General features: G+C 49.5%; 1 protein-coding gene across 8 annotated transcripts in view; it reads right to left on the reverse strand.

The window, feature by feature from the left end:
• Nucleotides 1-1,124: 1,124 nt before the first annotated feature.
• RAF1 (Raf-1 proto-oncogene, serine/threonine kinase) overlaps nt 1,125-17,067 on the reverse strand; it is a 318,071-nt gene continuing 302,128 nt past the window's right edge. For all 8 annotated transcript variants that reach the window (XM_063940787.1, XM_063940785.1, XM_063940786.1 and 5 more), the window contains one exon: nt 1,125-2,074. In XM_063940787.1, the coding sequence (XP_063796857.1) occupies nt 1,934-2,074 (141 nt within the window). In that variant the 3' untranslated portion in view covers nt 1,125-1,933. The remainder of the gene's footprint in view (nt 2,075-17,067) is intronic.

The following is a 17,067-nucleotide window of genomic DNA, read 5'->3' on the forward strand; positions in this document are numbered from 1 at the left end:
CTGCTATTACAGTCCAGGTTTTAAGGATATCCATGGTGGATAAATCAAATTGACTGAGGAACTAACTAAGTCAGCTGTGCTCCTGCATGGATATCCCCAAAACCTGGACTGTAATGGCAGATATTGGGAACATCTGGCCTAGATTGAGTGCAGCAGCATGGGGAGGTTCCTCACCTTAGTAAGAAGCTTACCACCAATGGATCTATCCTATTGCAAATATCAGTGGCAATCCTTCAGCAGAACTAATGCAGACAATTTCTAGGATGGAATAAAGGGTCTGAGTCAAAGTTGCACATTATGCCGATGTTTTTGCAATTGAGCGATTATCGGTAAACTATGCATGCGTCACTGCCACATCGATTATTTGCCATTACACTCACAGTGAGGATTCATTTGCAATTGATTGACAGGAAGCGACTAGTTTGTGGGAGGTAACGGGGAACGGTGGCAAAAACATGGGCTTTTTTACGGGGCATGTATCAGCTGCCGACTAATCCTGTGCGCAAGAACTGCGTCTCCATTGTGGCAGCCATTCTGAGTGACCATAGACTAATTGGCCCTACACACTGATAGATTTGTGCAAGATGAATAATTTTTTGCATACATACTGAATGAGGTCTATGGCTGATTTGGACGATTTGACACTACATATATCGATATCGTCCAAATTGGCTTGCATGTTTAAACGATGATCGATTAACGATTGCGGGGACGTGCATCGTTCATTGTGGTTACATATATGCCTAAAGATATGAACGATTTCAACAATATCGCCAAGTGTGTAGAGCCATTTAGGGAGTTGATGTTTCCCAAATCTGCGGAGATGCTGCAAATGTGTACGCAGCCACGAAGGCTCTGATGGGTGTGTCTAATAAAATGCTGGCGGCTGTTACATTAGCAAATGTTCACACATCCCGAGTCAAAAATCTTATCTTGGGCAGCCTTAACGTACAGCTATGGATCAGGCCCTAGGCGTACTGGTTACTTTATTCACATAATTAAGAGAGGTGTGTGTGGCAGGCAGGCGATGACCATTGTGTTCATATTCCACCACACAGTATGAATTAGGCACCAGAAACGTGCTGAGCAGACTATAATGAAGCTACACACAGCACGCAAACTGCTAAAATGTGAAACACTTAATTTATTAAAACTGGGTAATCAGGACAGCTGTAGTTTACAATAAATGCAATAGGATAACAAACAAAATTAAACCCAAATCAGAAATAAGACTGTGTACACACAGATTCCCCTTCCTAGTGCAGATTTCAATGTGTGCCTATAAAAACACACAGACCGTATATATGCACGTAGGTAATGCTCTGCAGGCACGCCTCCATAGTATAAAGCTGTTCTGGTGCAGAGCAATCACTACATTGCCAGAGTACCAGAGTGAAGCAGATTGTGCTGTGTCAGGGTAGTCGCAGTCTGCTCAAAGGAAAGTTCAGTCAAACTATTCACTCTCCTTCTATGACCATAATTGTGCAAAATAGAATCTCCTTCCATTTGAAAGCATGAACATTCTGTCCATCGGCAGAAGAACGGTTTTATTTTCCCTGGTTCATCTTTCAGCCTGGAAAATGAAAGTCTTTATGCTGGACAGTTCCAGGCTCATTAATGACCCGTTGGCACCCATGTAACACGCAAATGTATTGTAACAAATTCAAGAGATAAAAACAGAGGCCGTAGAAGTTCAGGCAGATGTGGGTAGCTCTTGGCTCAAGAGGTGCAGTTTATACGAACAGGAAATTGGTAAATCCTCTCCATTTAATTTGCCACAGATACAGTAATGATGGCCTCAGAAATGCAATCATAGCAGCATTTTCTTAAGAAAAATAATATCAAAGGATGAAAGAGAAAACTCTCTCAGCTTATACACAAATGTTTTCTTCGGAAGACCAAAAGCAAGGAAGATGGACGGGTAACAGTCACTTCAAAAAATGGGCAAACGTGTGGACGTCAACGTACACGAGTTAATGTCTTCTGTGTGGGCGGCTCGGTGCAGTGATGGTTCGGAAGCACTTCGGTTGATTTTCGGGAGAGAGTGTTGTAACAGCTCAATGGAGGAGAGGATCTAGAAATAAACCACACAAAAAGTTAAAAACCCAAAAAGTAATAAATAACTCAGGTCTACTCCAACGAATCATACAAATGTGCAATGTGGACATAAAATCAAGATGATTCTGCCAATAGGGACAAAATCATGCACCATCCAAAAGACGGATGATGAAATCTCCTCTGAAAATAGGTTCCAAAACGTTTAGTTTTAGATTTGCAGAACTTAAGGACTGTTTTAACAAATGTTATCATTATCCAATTCTTTCTAATTTATACAACAAAATTACAAATATTGGCTCATTTTATAGCTATAGTTCATCAGAATGTCTCCTGGGATCAGGAACAGAGGACACTAAATACGAGGGGTGTGCAATAAGTTTCCGGCTGTGCAGTGCATAGGTAGAATAGAGATCTGACTACAGGTCACAAGCAGACAATCTCTGACTAAAGTTCTTGTAAAATGTCAAGACACAGAATCGTATATAGGTCCTAATTCAAGGTTGAGTGCAAAAACGAGATTTATGGTAAGAACTTACCGTTGTTAAATCTCTTTCTGCAATATACACTGGGCTCCACAAGGAATAACATCGGGGGTGTAGAGTAGGATCTTAATCCGAGGCACCAACAGGCTCAAAGCTTTGACTGTTCCCAAGATGCACAGCGCCGCCTCCTCTATAACCCCGCCTCCGCGCACAGGAGCTCAGTTTCGTGAACCAGCCCAATGCAGTAGCAGGTACTAGAGACAACAATTATAAACAGCCACATAGACCACACACTCACCACCACTGGGGAGGGTGTCAGCGGCTAATGCCATATCAACCCAAAGAAACAAAGTGCGTCAGGGTGGGCGCCTTGTGGAGCCCAGTGTACCTCGCAGAAAGAGATTTAACAACGGTAAGTTCTTACCATAAATCTCGTTTTCTGCTGCGGGGTAGACTGGGCTCCACAAGGAATAACATCGGGGATGTCCTAAAGCAGTTCCTTATGGGAGGGGACGCACTGTAGCGGGCACAAGAACCCGGCGTCCAAAGGAAGCAACCTGGGAGGCGGAAGTATCGAAGGCATAGTACATTATGAACGTGTTCACTGGAAGACCATGTAGCCTCCTTGCACAATTGATCAAGGGTTGCACCACGGCGGGCCGCCCAAGAAGGTCCTACAGACCGAGTAGAATGGGCTTGGATGGTAGCAGGAGCTGGCAGACCAGCCTGTACATAAGCATGTGCAATCACCACTCTAATCCACCTGGCCAAGGTCTGCTTGTTAGCAGGCCAGCCACGTTTGCGAAAACCAAACAGTACAAACAGAGAATCAGATTTCCGAATGGAGGAAGTTCACTTCACATGGATACGGAGAGCTCGTACCACATCCAAAGACCGCTCTTTAGATGACGTCTCAGGAGAATTAAAGGCCGGCACCACAATTTCCTGATTAAGGTGGAAGGAAGACACCACCTTGGGCAAATAACCCGGACGCGTTCTAAGAACCGCCCGGTCACGGTGAAAAATCAGAAAGGTGGACTTGCAGGATAAGGCACCCAAGTCCGAGACCCTTCTAGCTGAAGCGATAGCCAGCAAAAACAAAACCTTAAGGGAGAGCCACTTAAGGTCCGCAGATGCAAGAGGTTCAAACGAAGACTCTTGCAAGGCCTCCAGAACCACCGACAGATCCCAAGGGGCCACAGGTGGAACATAAGGAGGTTAAATCCGCAACACACCCTGAGTGAAGGTACGAACATCAGGTAGGGCAGCAATCTTTCTCTAAAACCAAACCGACAAGGCAGAAATGTGAACCTTGAGGGAGGCCAGATGAAGGCCTAAGTCCAGGCCCTATTGTAGGAAGGCCAATAGTTTGGCCGTACTAAACTTGAAAACGTCATGATTATGAGACGCACACCAAGTAAAGTAAGCATTCCAGACCCTATGGTAGATCCGAGCAGAAGCCAGCTTATGGGCCTTCATCATAGTTTGAACGACAGCCTCAGAAAAACCCTTAGCCCTCATGACGGAAGCTTCAAGAGCCACGCCGTCAAAGCCAGACGTGCCAAGTCCTGGTAAACAGAAGGGCCCTCAACGAGGAGGTCTGGTCGTTGTGGAAGTAGACGGGGACGATCCAACAAGAGGCCCTGTAGATCGAAGTACCAGTGCTGCCTGGGCCACACTGGTGCGACCAGAAGTAGGTTTTCTCCTTCTTGCTTGAACTTCCGTATTACTCTGGGCAGGAGTGACACCGGAGGGAACACATATGGCAGCCAAAAGTTCCATGGAATTGCCAGAGCATCCACGAACGCTGCTTGAGGATCCCTTGCTCCGAAGACCGGAACCTTGTGATTGTGTTGAGACGCCATCAGGTCCACATCTGGGAGGCCCCACTTGTCCACGAGAAGTTGAAACACCTCTGGATGGAGGCTCCATTCTCTGATGTGTACGTCCTGACGACTGAGAGTCTGCTTCCCAGTTTAGGACCCCCGGAATGAACACTGCGGATATGGCCGGCAGATGGCGTTCTGCCCACTGAAGAATCCGTGATACTTCCCTCATTGCCATGCGGCTTCGAGTGCCGCCCTGATGATTGATGTATGCCACTGTGGTGGCGTTGTCCGATTGTACTTGAACAGGTCTGTTCTGAATTAGATGCTGGGCCATCGTCAACGCATTGAACACTGCCCGCAGTTCCAGAATATTTATCAGGAGTAGCGACTCCTCGGTCCACCGACCCTGAAGAGAGTGTTGTTCCAACACTGTGCCCCAACCTCTCAGACTGGCATCTGTCGTCAGCAGGACCCAGTTGGATATCCAGAAGGGACGGCCCCTGCTCAATCGATGGTCCAGCTCAGTGACGGGCGGACCTCCGGAGAAAAGGAGATCATGCGAGATCTGATCCGGTGAGGCAGAATTAACTTCTGCAGAGGGCGAGAATGGAATTGAGCATACTCCACCATGTCGAAAGCAGACACCATGAGACCTAGCACTTGCATCGCCTAATGAATCGACACTTGCAGATGAGATAGGAAGCGTTGAATCCTGTCCTGAAGTTTCAGGACCTTCTCCTGAGACAAGAACAACCGCTGGTTGTGAGTGTCCAATAACGCTCCCAGGTGTACCATGCTCCGAGCAGGAACCAGGGATGATTTCTTCCAGTTGACAAGCCACCCGTGGGCGGTCATGACCTGGACAGTCAGATCTAGATGACACAGGATAATTTCTGGGGAATTTGCCAAGATCAACAAATCATCTAGGTACGGCAGGATCCTGACCCCTTGACGGCGGAGTGTAGCCGTCATGACCCCCATTACTTTGGTGAAAACTCGGGGAGCCGTTGTCAAACCAAAGGGTAACGCCCGAAATTGGTAATGAAGGTTGCCCACCGCAAACCTCAGGTACTGCTGATGAGACCCTGCAATAGGAATATGCAGGTAGGCATCCTGTATATCCAGAAAGACCATATAGTCCCCAGGCTCTAAGACCAGAACAATAGAGTGAAGAATTTTCATACGGAACTTGGAGATCCTCACGTGCTTGTTCAAGAACTTGAGATTGAGAATGGGCCTGTGAGGACCCGTTCGGTTTCTGGACTAGAAACAGCGGTGAATAGAACACTTTGCCTCGCTGAGCCAGAGGCACCCCTACCACCACTCCTGTGGTCAGGAGGGATTGTACCACCAAATGAAGAGTGTTTGCCTTCCTCGGATCCAAAGGGACATCTGTCAGGCAAAATAGATGAGGGGGACGGTTCTTGAAGGGTACGGCGTAACCTCGAGTGACGACTTCCTTTACCCAGGTATCCGAAGTGGTCTTCAACCATTCCTGTGCAATACCTAGAAGTCACCACACCACACCCACCCACCCCCCTATGCAATATATGAGAGACATTGTCTAGCATGATCAGAAGGCAGCTCCGCCTCCAGCGCCTGAGCCCATGCTTAAACGGTTGGCCTATGCACAGCCCCCGCTAGGGTATAGATCGCTTTTAGACAACCCTCCACACGTCTATCCGTCGGGTCCTTCAGAGAGGTGACGGTAGTTACTGGCAGAGCTGAGGAAACTAGCATGCAAGCCACATGAGACTCTACAGGCGGAGGAATTTCCCAATTTCTCTAACGTCCTAAGTGGATGCTGGGGACTCCGTAAGGACCATGGGGATTTGCGGCTCCACAGGAGACTGGGCACAACTAAAGAAAGCTTTAGGACTACCTGGTGTGCACTGGCTCCTCCCACTAAGACCCTCCTCCAGACCTCAGTTAAGATTTCTGTGCCCGGCCGAGCTGGATGCACACTAGGGGCTCTCCTGAGCTCCTAGAAAGAAAGTTATTTTAGGTTTTTTATTTTACAGTGAGACCTGCTGGCAACAGACTCACTGCATCGAGGGACTAAGGGGAGAAGAAGCGAACCTACCTGCTTGCAGCTAGCTTGGGCTTCTTAGGCTACTGGACACCATTAGCTCCAGAGGGATGGACCGCATGGAACTGGCCTTGGTGTTCGTTCCCGGAGCCGCGCCGCCGTCCCCCTTACAGAGCCAGAAGCAAGAAGAGGTCCGGAAAATCGGCGGCAGAAGACATCAGTCTTCACCAAGGTAGCGCACAGCACTGCAGCTGTGCGCCATTGCTCCTCATACACACTTCACACTCCGGTCACTGAAGGTGCAGGGCGCTGGGGGGGGGCGCCCTGAGCAGCAATAAAAACACCTTGGCTGGCAAATATATCACAATATATAGCCCCAGAGGCTATATATGTGATAAATACCCCTGCCAGAATCCATAAAAAAGCGGGAGATAAGTCCGCGAAAAAGGGGCGGAGCTATCTCCCTCAGCACACTGGCGCCATTTTCTCTTCACAGTGCAGCTGGAAGACAGCTCCCCAGGCTCTCCCCTGTAGTTTGCAGGCTCAAAGGGTTAAAAAGAGAGGGGGGGCACTAAATTTAGGCGCAATATTGTATATACAAGCAGCTATTGGGAAAAATTCACTCAATATAGTGTTAATCCCTAAATTATATAGCGCTCTGGTGTGTGCTGGCATACTCTCTCTCGGTCTCCCCAAAGGACTTTGTGGGGTCCTGTCCTCAGTCAGAGCATTCCCTGTGTGTGTGCGGTGTGTCGGTACGGCTGTGTCGACATGTTGGATGAGGAAGGTTAAGTGGAGGCGGAGCAGAGGCCGATAAATGGGATGTCGCCCCCTGTGGGGCCGACACCAGAGTGGATGGATAGGTGGAAGGTATTAACAGACAGTGTCAACTACTTACATAAAAGGCTGGATGACGTAACAGCTGTGGGACAGCCGGCTTCTCAGCCAGCGCCTGAGGTTGAGACATATACACAATCCACTAGGAACATCCGTTACATGATCTCGGCAATGAAAAATGTGTTACGCATTTTCTGACGTGAACCCAAGTACCACATAAAAGGGGTTTTATTTTTGGGGAGAAAAAGCAGCCAATGTTTTGTTCCCCCATCAGATGAATGAATGAAGTGTGTAAAGAAGCGTGGTTTCCCCCGATAAGAAACTGGTAATTTCTAAAAAGTTACTGATGGCGTACCCTTTCCCGCCAGAGGATAGGTCACGTTGGGAGATATCCCTTAGGGTAGATAAGGCGCTCACACGTTTGTCAAAAGGTGGTACTGCCGTTTTAGGATACGGCCACCTTGAAGGAACCTGCTGATGAAAAGCAGGAGGCGATCCTGAAGTCTGTATTTACACACTCAGGTTATATACTGAAACCTGCAATTGCCTCAGCATAAATAGTGCTGCTGCAGCGTGGTCTGATACCCTGTCAGATAATATTAATACGCTAAGACAGGGATAATATTTTGCTAACATTGAGCATATTTAAGACGTTGTCTTATATATAAAGGATGCACAGAGGGATATTTGCCGGCTGGCATCCAGAATTAATGCGATGTCCATTCTGCCAGGAGGGTATTAGAAACCCGGCAGTGGACAGGTGATGCTGCCTTTAAAAGGCACATGGAGATTCTGCCTTATAAGGGTGAGGAATTGTTTGAGGATGGTCTCTGGGACCTCGTATCCACAGCAACAGCTGGGAAGAAAATTTTTTACCTCAGGTTTCCTCACAAAAGCCTAAGAAAGCACCGTATTTTCAGGTACAGTCCTTTCGGCTTCAGAAAAGCAAGCGGGTCAAAGGCGCTTCCTTTCTGCACAGAGACAAGGGAAGAAGGAAAAAGCTGCACCAGTCAGCCAGTTCCCAGGATCAAATATCTTCCCTCGCTTCCTTTGAGTCCACCGCATGACGCTGGGGCTCCACAGGTGGAGACAGGTGCGGTGGGGGCGCGTCTCGGGAACTGCAGGGACCAGTGGGCTTGCCCACAGGTGGATCCCTAGTTTCTGCAAGTAGTATCACAGGGATACAGGCTGGAGTTCGAGACGACTCCCCCTCGCCGTTGCCTCACCTGCTGCCCTCGGAGAAAGGTAGTACTGGCGGCAATTCACAAGCTGTACTTCCAGCAGGTGAAATCAAGGTACCCCTCCTTCAATAAGGCCGGGGTTACTATTCCAAAATGATTGTGGTACCGAAACCAGACTGTTCGGTGAGGCCCATTCTAAAATTGAAATCCTTGAACACTTATATACGAAGGTTCAAGTTCAAAATGGAATCGCTCAGGGCGATTATTGCAAGCCTGGAAAATTTCAGGGTATCACTGGACATCAAGGATACTTACCTGCATGTCCCTATTTACCCTCTTCACCAGGTGTACCTCAAAGTTGTGGTACAGGATTGTCATTACCAATTCTAGACGTTGCCGTTGGTCTGTCCCCGGCACCGAGGGTATTTACCAAGGTAATGGCCGAAGTACTTAGCCCGTACTTGGACGATCTCCTTATAAAGGCAAGGTCCAGGGAGCAGTTGTTCGTCGGAGTAGCACTATCTCGGGAAGTGCTACAACAGCACGGCTAGATTCTGAATATTCCAAAGTCGCAGCTGGTTCCTACGACGCGTCTACTGTTCCTGGCTATGGTTCTGGACACAGAACAGGATAAAAAGGGTTTCTCCCGGAGGAGAAGTCCGTGGAGTTGGCGTCTCTAGCCGGAGACCTCCTAATACAAATACAGGTATCGGTGCATCAATGCACGCGAGCCTTGGGAAAGATGGTAGCTTCTTACGAAGAATTTCCATTCGCCAAGTCCCATGCAAGGATCTTCCAGGGGATCTGTTGGACAAGTGGTCCGGGTCACATCCTCAGATGCATCGGCGGATAACCCTGTCTCCAAGGGCCAGGGTGTCGCTGTGGTGGTGACTGCAGAGTGCTCATCTTCTAAGGGGCCGCAGATTCGGCATACAGGACTGGGACCTGGTGACCATGGATGCCAGCCTTCAAGGCTGGGGGGCAGTCACACAGGGAAGAAACTTCCAAGGCCTATGGGAAAGTCCGGAGACTTCCCTACACATAAATGTTCTGGAACTATGGGCCATTTACAATGCCCTAAGTCAGGCTAGACCCCTGCTTCAACACCGGCCGGTGCTGATCCAGTCAGACAATATCACGGCGGTCGCTCATGTAAACCGACAGGGCGGCACAAGAAGCAGGATGGCGATGGCAGAAGCCACAAGGATTCTCCGATGAGCGGAAAATCATGTGTTAGCACTGTCAGCAGTGTTCATTCCCGGAGTGGACAACTGAGAAGCAGACTCTCAGCAGACACGACCTCCACCCGGGAGAGTGGGGACTTCATCCAGAAGTCTTCCAAATAATTGTACACCGTGGGGAAAGGCCACAGGTGGACAGGATGGCGTCCCGCCTCAACAAAAAGCTACAAAGATATTGCGCCAGGTCAAGGGACCCTCAGGCGATAGCTGTGGACGCTCTGTTAACACCGTGGGTGTACCAGTCGGTGTATGTGTTCCCTTCTCTGCCTCTCATACCCAGGGTAATGAGAATAATAAGAAGGAGAGGAGTAAGAACTATACCCATTGTTTCGGGTGGCCAAGAAGAGCTTGGTACCCAGAACTCCAAGAAATGATCTCAGAGGACCCATGGCCTCTGCCGCTCAGACAGGACCTGCTGCAGCAGGGGCCCTGTCTGTTCCAAGATTTACCGCGGCTGCGTTTGACGGCATGGCGGTTGAACGCCGGATCCTGCAGGAAAAGGGCATTCCGGAGGAAGTTATCCCTACGCTATTTAAAGCTAGGAAAGAAGTGAACGCAAACCATTATCACCGCATATGGCGGAAATATGTTGCGTGCTGTGAGGCCAGGAAGGCCCCAAAGGAGAATTTCAGCTAGGTCGATTTCTGCACTTCCTACAAGTCAAAGGTGACTATGGGCCTAAAATTGGGTTCCATTAAGGTCCAGATTTCGGCTCTATCGATTTTTCTTCCAAAATAGAACTGGCTTCACTGCCTGAAGTTCAGACTTTTGTTAAGGGAGTGCTGCATAGTCAGCCCCCGTTGTGCCTCCAGTGGCACCGTGGGATCTCAACGTAGTGTTGGATTTCCTGAAGTCGCATTGGGTTGAGCCACTTAAATCCGTGGAGCTACAATACCTCACGTGGAAAGTGGTCATGCTGTGGGCCTTGGCGTCGGCCAGGCGTGTATCAGAATTGGCGGCTTTGTCAAAAGCCCTCATCTGTATTTTATATGGATAAGGCGGAATTGAGGACTCGTTCCCAATTCCATCCTAAGGTGGTAGCAGTTTTTCATGTGAACCAACCTATTGTGGTGCCTGCGGCTACTTGGGACTTAGAGGATTCCAAGTTACTGGACGTAGTCAGGGCCCTGAAAAGTATATGTTTCCAGGACGGCTGGAGTCAGGAAAACTGACTCGCTATTTATCCTGTATGCACCCAACAAGCTGGATGCTCCTGCTTCTAAGCAGACTATTGCTCGCTGGATCTGTAGCACGATTCAACTTGCACATTCTGCGGCTGGACTGCCGCACCCTAAATCTGTGAAAGCCCATTCCACGAGGAAAGTGGGCTCTTCTTGGGCGGCTGCCCGAGGGGTCTCGGCTTTACAAATTTGCCGAGCTGTTACTTGGTCGGGTTCAAACACTCTTGCAAGAGTCTACAAGTTTGATACCCTGGCTGAGGAGGACCTAGAGTTTGCTCATTCGGTGCTGCAGAGTCATCCGCACTCTCCCGCCCGTTTGGGAGCTTTGGTATAATCCCCATGGTCCTTACGGAGTCCCCAGCATCCACTTAGGACGTTAGAGAAAATAAGATTTTACTCACCGGTAAATCTATTTCTCGTAGTCCGTAGTGGATGCTGGGCGCCCATCCCAAGTGCGGATTGTCTGCAATACTTGTATGTAGTTATTGCCTAACTAAAGGGTTATTGTTGAGCCATCTGTTGAGAGGCTCAGTTGTTATCATACTGTTAACTGGGTATTGTATCACGAGTTATACGGTGTGATTGGTGTGGCTGGTATGAGTCTTACCCGGGATTCAAAATCCTTCCTTATTGTGTCAGCTCTTCCGGGCACCGTATCCTAACTGAGGTCTGGAGAAGGGTCTTAGTGGGAGGAGCCAGTGCACACCAGGTAGTCCTAAAGCTTTCTTTAGTTGTGCCCAGTCTCCTGCGGAGTCGCTAATCCCCATGGTCCTTACGGAGTCCCCAGCATCCACTACGGACTACGAGAAATAGATTTACCGGTGAGTAAAATCTTATTTTTTACATAGCTCTGCAGACAGAGGATAGCGAGCCAACAGTCTCTTATGCGGTGTGAATTTCGTACCTGGATTTTCCCAGGATTCCTGACGTATGTCAGTCAGGTGTTGAGAATGAGGTAAAACTTGTTTAACCACTTTCTTACGTTTAAATCTGTCCGGATTTTTAGAGACAGCCGCAGGCTCAGGATCAGAGACCTGAAAAATGAGCCTGATAGCCTCAATCAGATCAGGGACATCCACCAGTGATTTGCCCTCCCCATCAGAAACATCAGTCAGTGTCTGTGGGGTCAGTATATGCACCATCCTCCTCAGAGGATGTGCCCGGGACAGCGGTGGATTGTGAGGATGTAGAAAACGACTTAAGTCTTAGGAGGGCGAGAGTGAGACTTCTGTTTAGTCAGTGATCAGTTCAAGTGCTGTAACTGTGTTGAGATTTGATCCGCCCATGGCGGATTGACAGCAGGGACCATAAATTTCTGCAGTGGCATAGGAGGTCCCACAGGGGGCGTAAGTTTTGTTACCAGCGTATTCAACAATGTGGAGAAGGTAGCCCAAGGTGGGTCATTAGTTGCCCCCGGTGCTACAGACCCACTGGGGGGTAAGGAACCCCCTGAACCCGAACTCTCTGCTGCCATGTTATCCTCAAAAGTGACTGCAGCATCACCACCACACAATGGGGTTCATTCCGAGTTGTTCGCTCGGTATTTTTTTCTCGCAACGGAGCGATTAGTCGCTAATGCGCAATGTCCGCAGTGCGACTGCGCCAAGTAAATTTGCTATGCAGTTAGGTATTTTACTCACGGCATTACGAGGTTTTTTCTTCGTTCTGGTGATCGTAATGTGATTGACAGGAAGTGGGTGTTTCTGGGCGGAAACAGGCCGTTTTATGGGTGTGTGCGAAAAAACGCTACCGTTTCTGGGAAAAACGCAGGAGTGTCTGGAGAAACGGAGGAGTGTCTGGGCGAACGCTGGGTGTGTTTGTGACGTCAAACCAGGAACGACAAGCACTGAACTGATCGCAGATGCCAAGTGTGGAGCTACTCAGAAACTGCTAAGAAGTGTCTATTCGCTATTTTGCTAATCTTTCGTTCGCAATTTTGATAAGCTAAGATTCACTCCCAGTAGGCGGCGGCTTAGCGTGTGCAAAGCTGCTAAAAGCAGCTTGCGAGCGAACAACTCGGAATGACCCCCAATGTGGGAGAATCCCCAGTTCCGTTGCCTTGTGTAGCTGACATAATGATAAGCACAATATCAGGCAACCTAGTACAATCTTAGCAGCGATATACCTTAGCAAGAACTCCCAGAGTAGTGTGACTTCTGTCAGCACAAACCGGGAATCCAAGACATATATGGTGACTAAAAATCACAAAGAAAAATACACAGCAAGTATATCTTGTGAAATGCCTATATCAGTTTATAAACCTGACGCACATAACCCCCTCAGGTTACAATATATAGGAGTAGCAAGCTGAGTGAAATACCCGAGATGGCAGCCACATGCACACACACTATATATAGATATCTCTCTCTAGATAGATAGATTATATTATATTATATATATATATATATATATATATATATATATACACAGAGAGAGAGACAGACAGAGACAGTATGTAGACATATATATACATACACTAGGTGATTCATCGCGCCCTAAGGGCGCTCTTCACACCGTCGTAAGGGGCTACGCCCCCTTAACTCTTGCACACCCTTGTGGCATGCAATATTTTTATTATATGGAGTATTCCCTCCAATCATAATTGTGTGAGTGGTTAAATATTGCACGGACAAAGAGCATGCGATGGTTAAGGGGTGAGAAGCCCCTTGCAACGGCGTGAACAGTGCACGCAGGGCCTGATGAATCACCTAGTAGGTGCTTTGGTTGGGGGAGTGGCGGGTGTGGGGAAGACGTGGATGGGATCCGGGGGTGCCGCGGGAGGGGTGGTTGCGGTGGTGGTCCGGAGCCACCACGGGTGGGGAAGGAGCAGTTGCGGGGTTGCCCCGGGTGGGGGAGGGGTGAATGCGGTGGTGGGGCGGGTGCGGGGTTGCTGCTGGTGGGGGAGGGGTCCGGAGCTACCGTGGGTGCTGGAGGGGGTGTGTAGGGGTTCTGCGGATGGGGCCTGGTGGTACTGTGAGTGAGGGAGGGGCAGGTAATGCTTATCCTGATTCTCCTCCTGTCAGCAGCTAAAGGTGCTGTCCTCCCTTTGGCAGTGGCTCTACCAGAGACTCGCACAGCAGCCAGTCACTATTGTTAGCGCCGGTGTCCCAACGCGCCGCATTACAGGGAAGAAGATGCACTCAACCTACAGCTCCCAGCAGCCCTAAGGGCCGGAATGCTTCGGCGCTGGGAGCTGTAGTTTAGGGGGCGTTACGTGTGTACGCATCACTGGCACAGGGGGGCGTTACGTGTGTAAGCGGCACTGGTACAGGGGGCGTTACGTGTCTAAGCGGCACTGGTACAGGGGGCGTTACTTGTGTAAGCGGCACTGGTACAGGGGGCGTTACTTGTGTAAGCGTCACTGGTACAGGGGGGCGTTACGTGTGTAAGCGTCACTGGTACAGGGGGGCGTTACGTGTGTAAGCGTCACTGGTACAGGGGGGCGTTACGTGTGTAAGCGTCACTGGTACAGGGGGGCGTTACGTGTGTAAGCGTCACTGGTACAGGGGGGCGTTACGTGTGTAAGCGTCACTGGTACAGGGGGGCGTTACGTGTGTAAGCGTCACTGGTACAGGGGGGCGTTACGTGTGTAAGCGTCACTGGTACAGGGGGGCGTTACGTGTGTAAGCGTCACTGCTACAGGGGGCGTTACTTGTGTAAGCGTCACTGGTACAGGGGACGTTACTTGTGTAAGCGTCACTGGTACAGGGGACGTTACATGTGTAAGCGGCACTGGTACAGGGGGACGTTACATGTGTAAGCGGCACTGGTACAGGGGGGCGTTACATGTGTAAGCGGCACTGGTACAGGGGGGCGTTACATGTGTAAGCGGCACTGGTACAGAGGGCGTTACGTGTGTAAGCGTCACTGCTACAGGGGGCGTAACGTGTGTAAGCGTCACTATTACAGGGGGCGTTACGTGTGTAAGCATCACTAGTACAGGGGGGGGCGTTACGTGTGTAAGCGTCACTGCTACGGGGGGCGTTACTTGTGTAAGCGTCACTGCTACAGGGGGCGTTACTTGTGTAAGCGTCACTGCTACAGGGACGTTACATGTGTAAGTGTCTACTACAGGGGGTATTATGTGCGCTGTGCCTTTGTAAAGTATGCAAGGTTGCCAATTTATAGCTTGCAGGGGGGCGCTGAACACCCTAGCACCGGCTCTGACTGCACAGCACTGTCACCTTTTACATTGATTCAGCGTCCAGACATTACCCTCCACGATATCACCCACTCTATCCATTACATTAGCCATCTCGGGGCTTCCAGGCCGGCAGCCCAGGTGCTGTGTTGCGGAGTCAGGGCATCTGGGTGCGGCTGTGGCGGGGAGGCAGTTCTGTGACATCACGCGCAGTGGAGGCTCCGGGGCTTAGAGAGTATGCGGCGCAGGGAGGGCTATGAAAGCCTTCCGCTGAGCTGCTTTCATACACATGTATGCCGGTGGCCGCAGCAGCTTTTGTTCCACCTGCGCTGCGGCTAGGGAGTGGGGATTGTTGATGGCGGAGGGGGCAGGCGGACTGGCAGCAGGACATACGACACTGCAGTAACAGGATTTTCCCCCCTATCTACAGTACAGAGACTTAATGCAGATGCAGTGGCATAGCCTCCTGCTGTACCTTTTTGGCAGGTATAGTACCTTTTTTTTATGGTCTGTACCGATTATTGACTCTCCAAGCTTCCATTGAAAGTATGGGGAAAGGGGCGTGGCCACGCCCCCTTTTCGCATTTGTATAAATGTTTATGTGTAAAGTGTTGGAGGGTGTGTTGCTGCAGATGCAGTGGGACTATTTTGGGGTGTGGGGCTGCAGCTCCATCTGTCTCATTGCTAATCCTGCTCTGTGAAAACACAGCAGGCAAAGGGCAGAGCCTCCCATTGGATGTAACCTGTGTGGGAGGGCGTTTCTCGATGTGGACTGGGTGTGATAGACCTGCCACTAACCCAATGAGAGATGCGTTATACACACAGGCACAAAGTCACAGAGCTGGGCTATTATATATATATATATATATATAGATAGATAGTCACAAGCGTACCATGCAGAAATTATACACCATAAAACTGCAGTGGACTAGCAATACAAAGTAATACTCAGTATAGATAGATATTTATATATATAAATAAATAACAGTAGATATAACAAAACACAGTAGATACTGGATGTATATCACAGGGTGTTTGTACCACACAACCCTGAATGTATGCACTCTTTCTTAACTAACACTGTCCCTTGACAGGTAGAATACTTAAGTGTCCTGTAAAATGCACAGCGCTGGCGAGCAGGCGGCTTTACAGAGGAGGATTTGTCCCAGGAACAGCGCAGCTCCGTGTGATGGCAGCTGACAGGGAGCGAGGGAGAGGTATGCAGCTCCAGGGTGGGAACATTTACCCAAATGGCGCCCTGGGGCTGGGGCTACAGGTTAGGCCTTATACCCCTGCTAGCTTCCCCACCGGGCACTGCGGGCTGTACAAAAACTGGTTTCTATAGGAGAAAACTCCCCACCTGTGCCCTGGTGTCTAGTGGAGCAGCTGCCCTTTACAGTGTCCACAGCCGCGCCGGATAGAGATAAAAGCAGGCCAAAGAGACTCCTTACCTACCCATGTACCTGCGACCATGCGATCCTGGAGGGCAGCGGCGAGTGTGTGTGACTGACAGGAAAGACACCGGAGCCTCCGCTGTAGTAACCTGGCAACCAGGGCGCGGGAGTATGCAGCGCCGCTGGGGGAGTGATGGAGCTGCAGCAGAGGATGTCTAGCTGACATTCAGGAAAGCTGCAACCCTTGAAGTCTTCAAATTTCTTCTTACTTCTGAAATTAAGCTATAATATAGGCTGCAAGAGCAGCCCCCCTGTTGATTGCCTGCTTACTGCATGGCACCAACTTACAAACTGAGCTCCTGTGCACGGAGGCGGGGTTATAGAGGAGGCGGCGCTGTGCATCTTGGGAACAGTCAAAGATTTGAGCTTGTTGGTGCCTCGGATCAAGATCCTACTCTACACCCCCGATATTATTCCTTGTGGAGCCAAGTGTACCCCGCAGCAGAAAGCAAAATCTTCCTTTAATGGGTAAAACCATGTTGCACTGCAGGTGGGGTAGATGTAATGTGAAGAGTGTTAGATTTGGGTGGGGTGTGTATCAAACTGAAATCTAAAAATTGTAGTCTAAAAATAAAGCAGACAATATTTACCCTGCACAGAAACAATATAACCCGCCCAAATCTAATTCTCTGAA

The sequence above is a fragment of the Pseudophryne corroboree genome, chromosome 9 (genome assembly GCF_028390025.1).
Source record: "Pseudophryne corroboree isolate aPseCor3 chromosome 9, aPseCor3.hap2, whole genome shotgun sequence".
Taxonomy (NCBI): Eukaryota; Metazoa; Chordata; class Amphibia; order Anura; family Myobatrachidae; genus Pseudophryne; species Pseudophryne corroboree.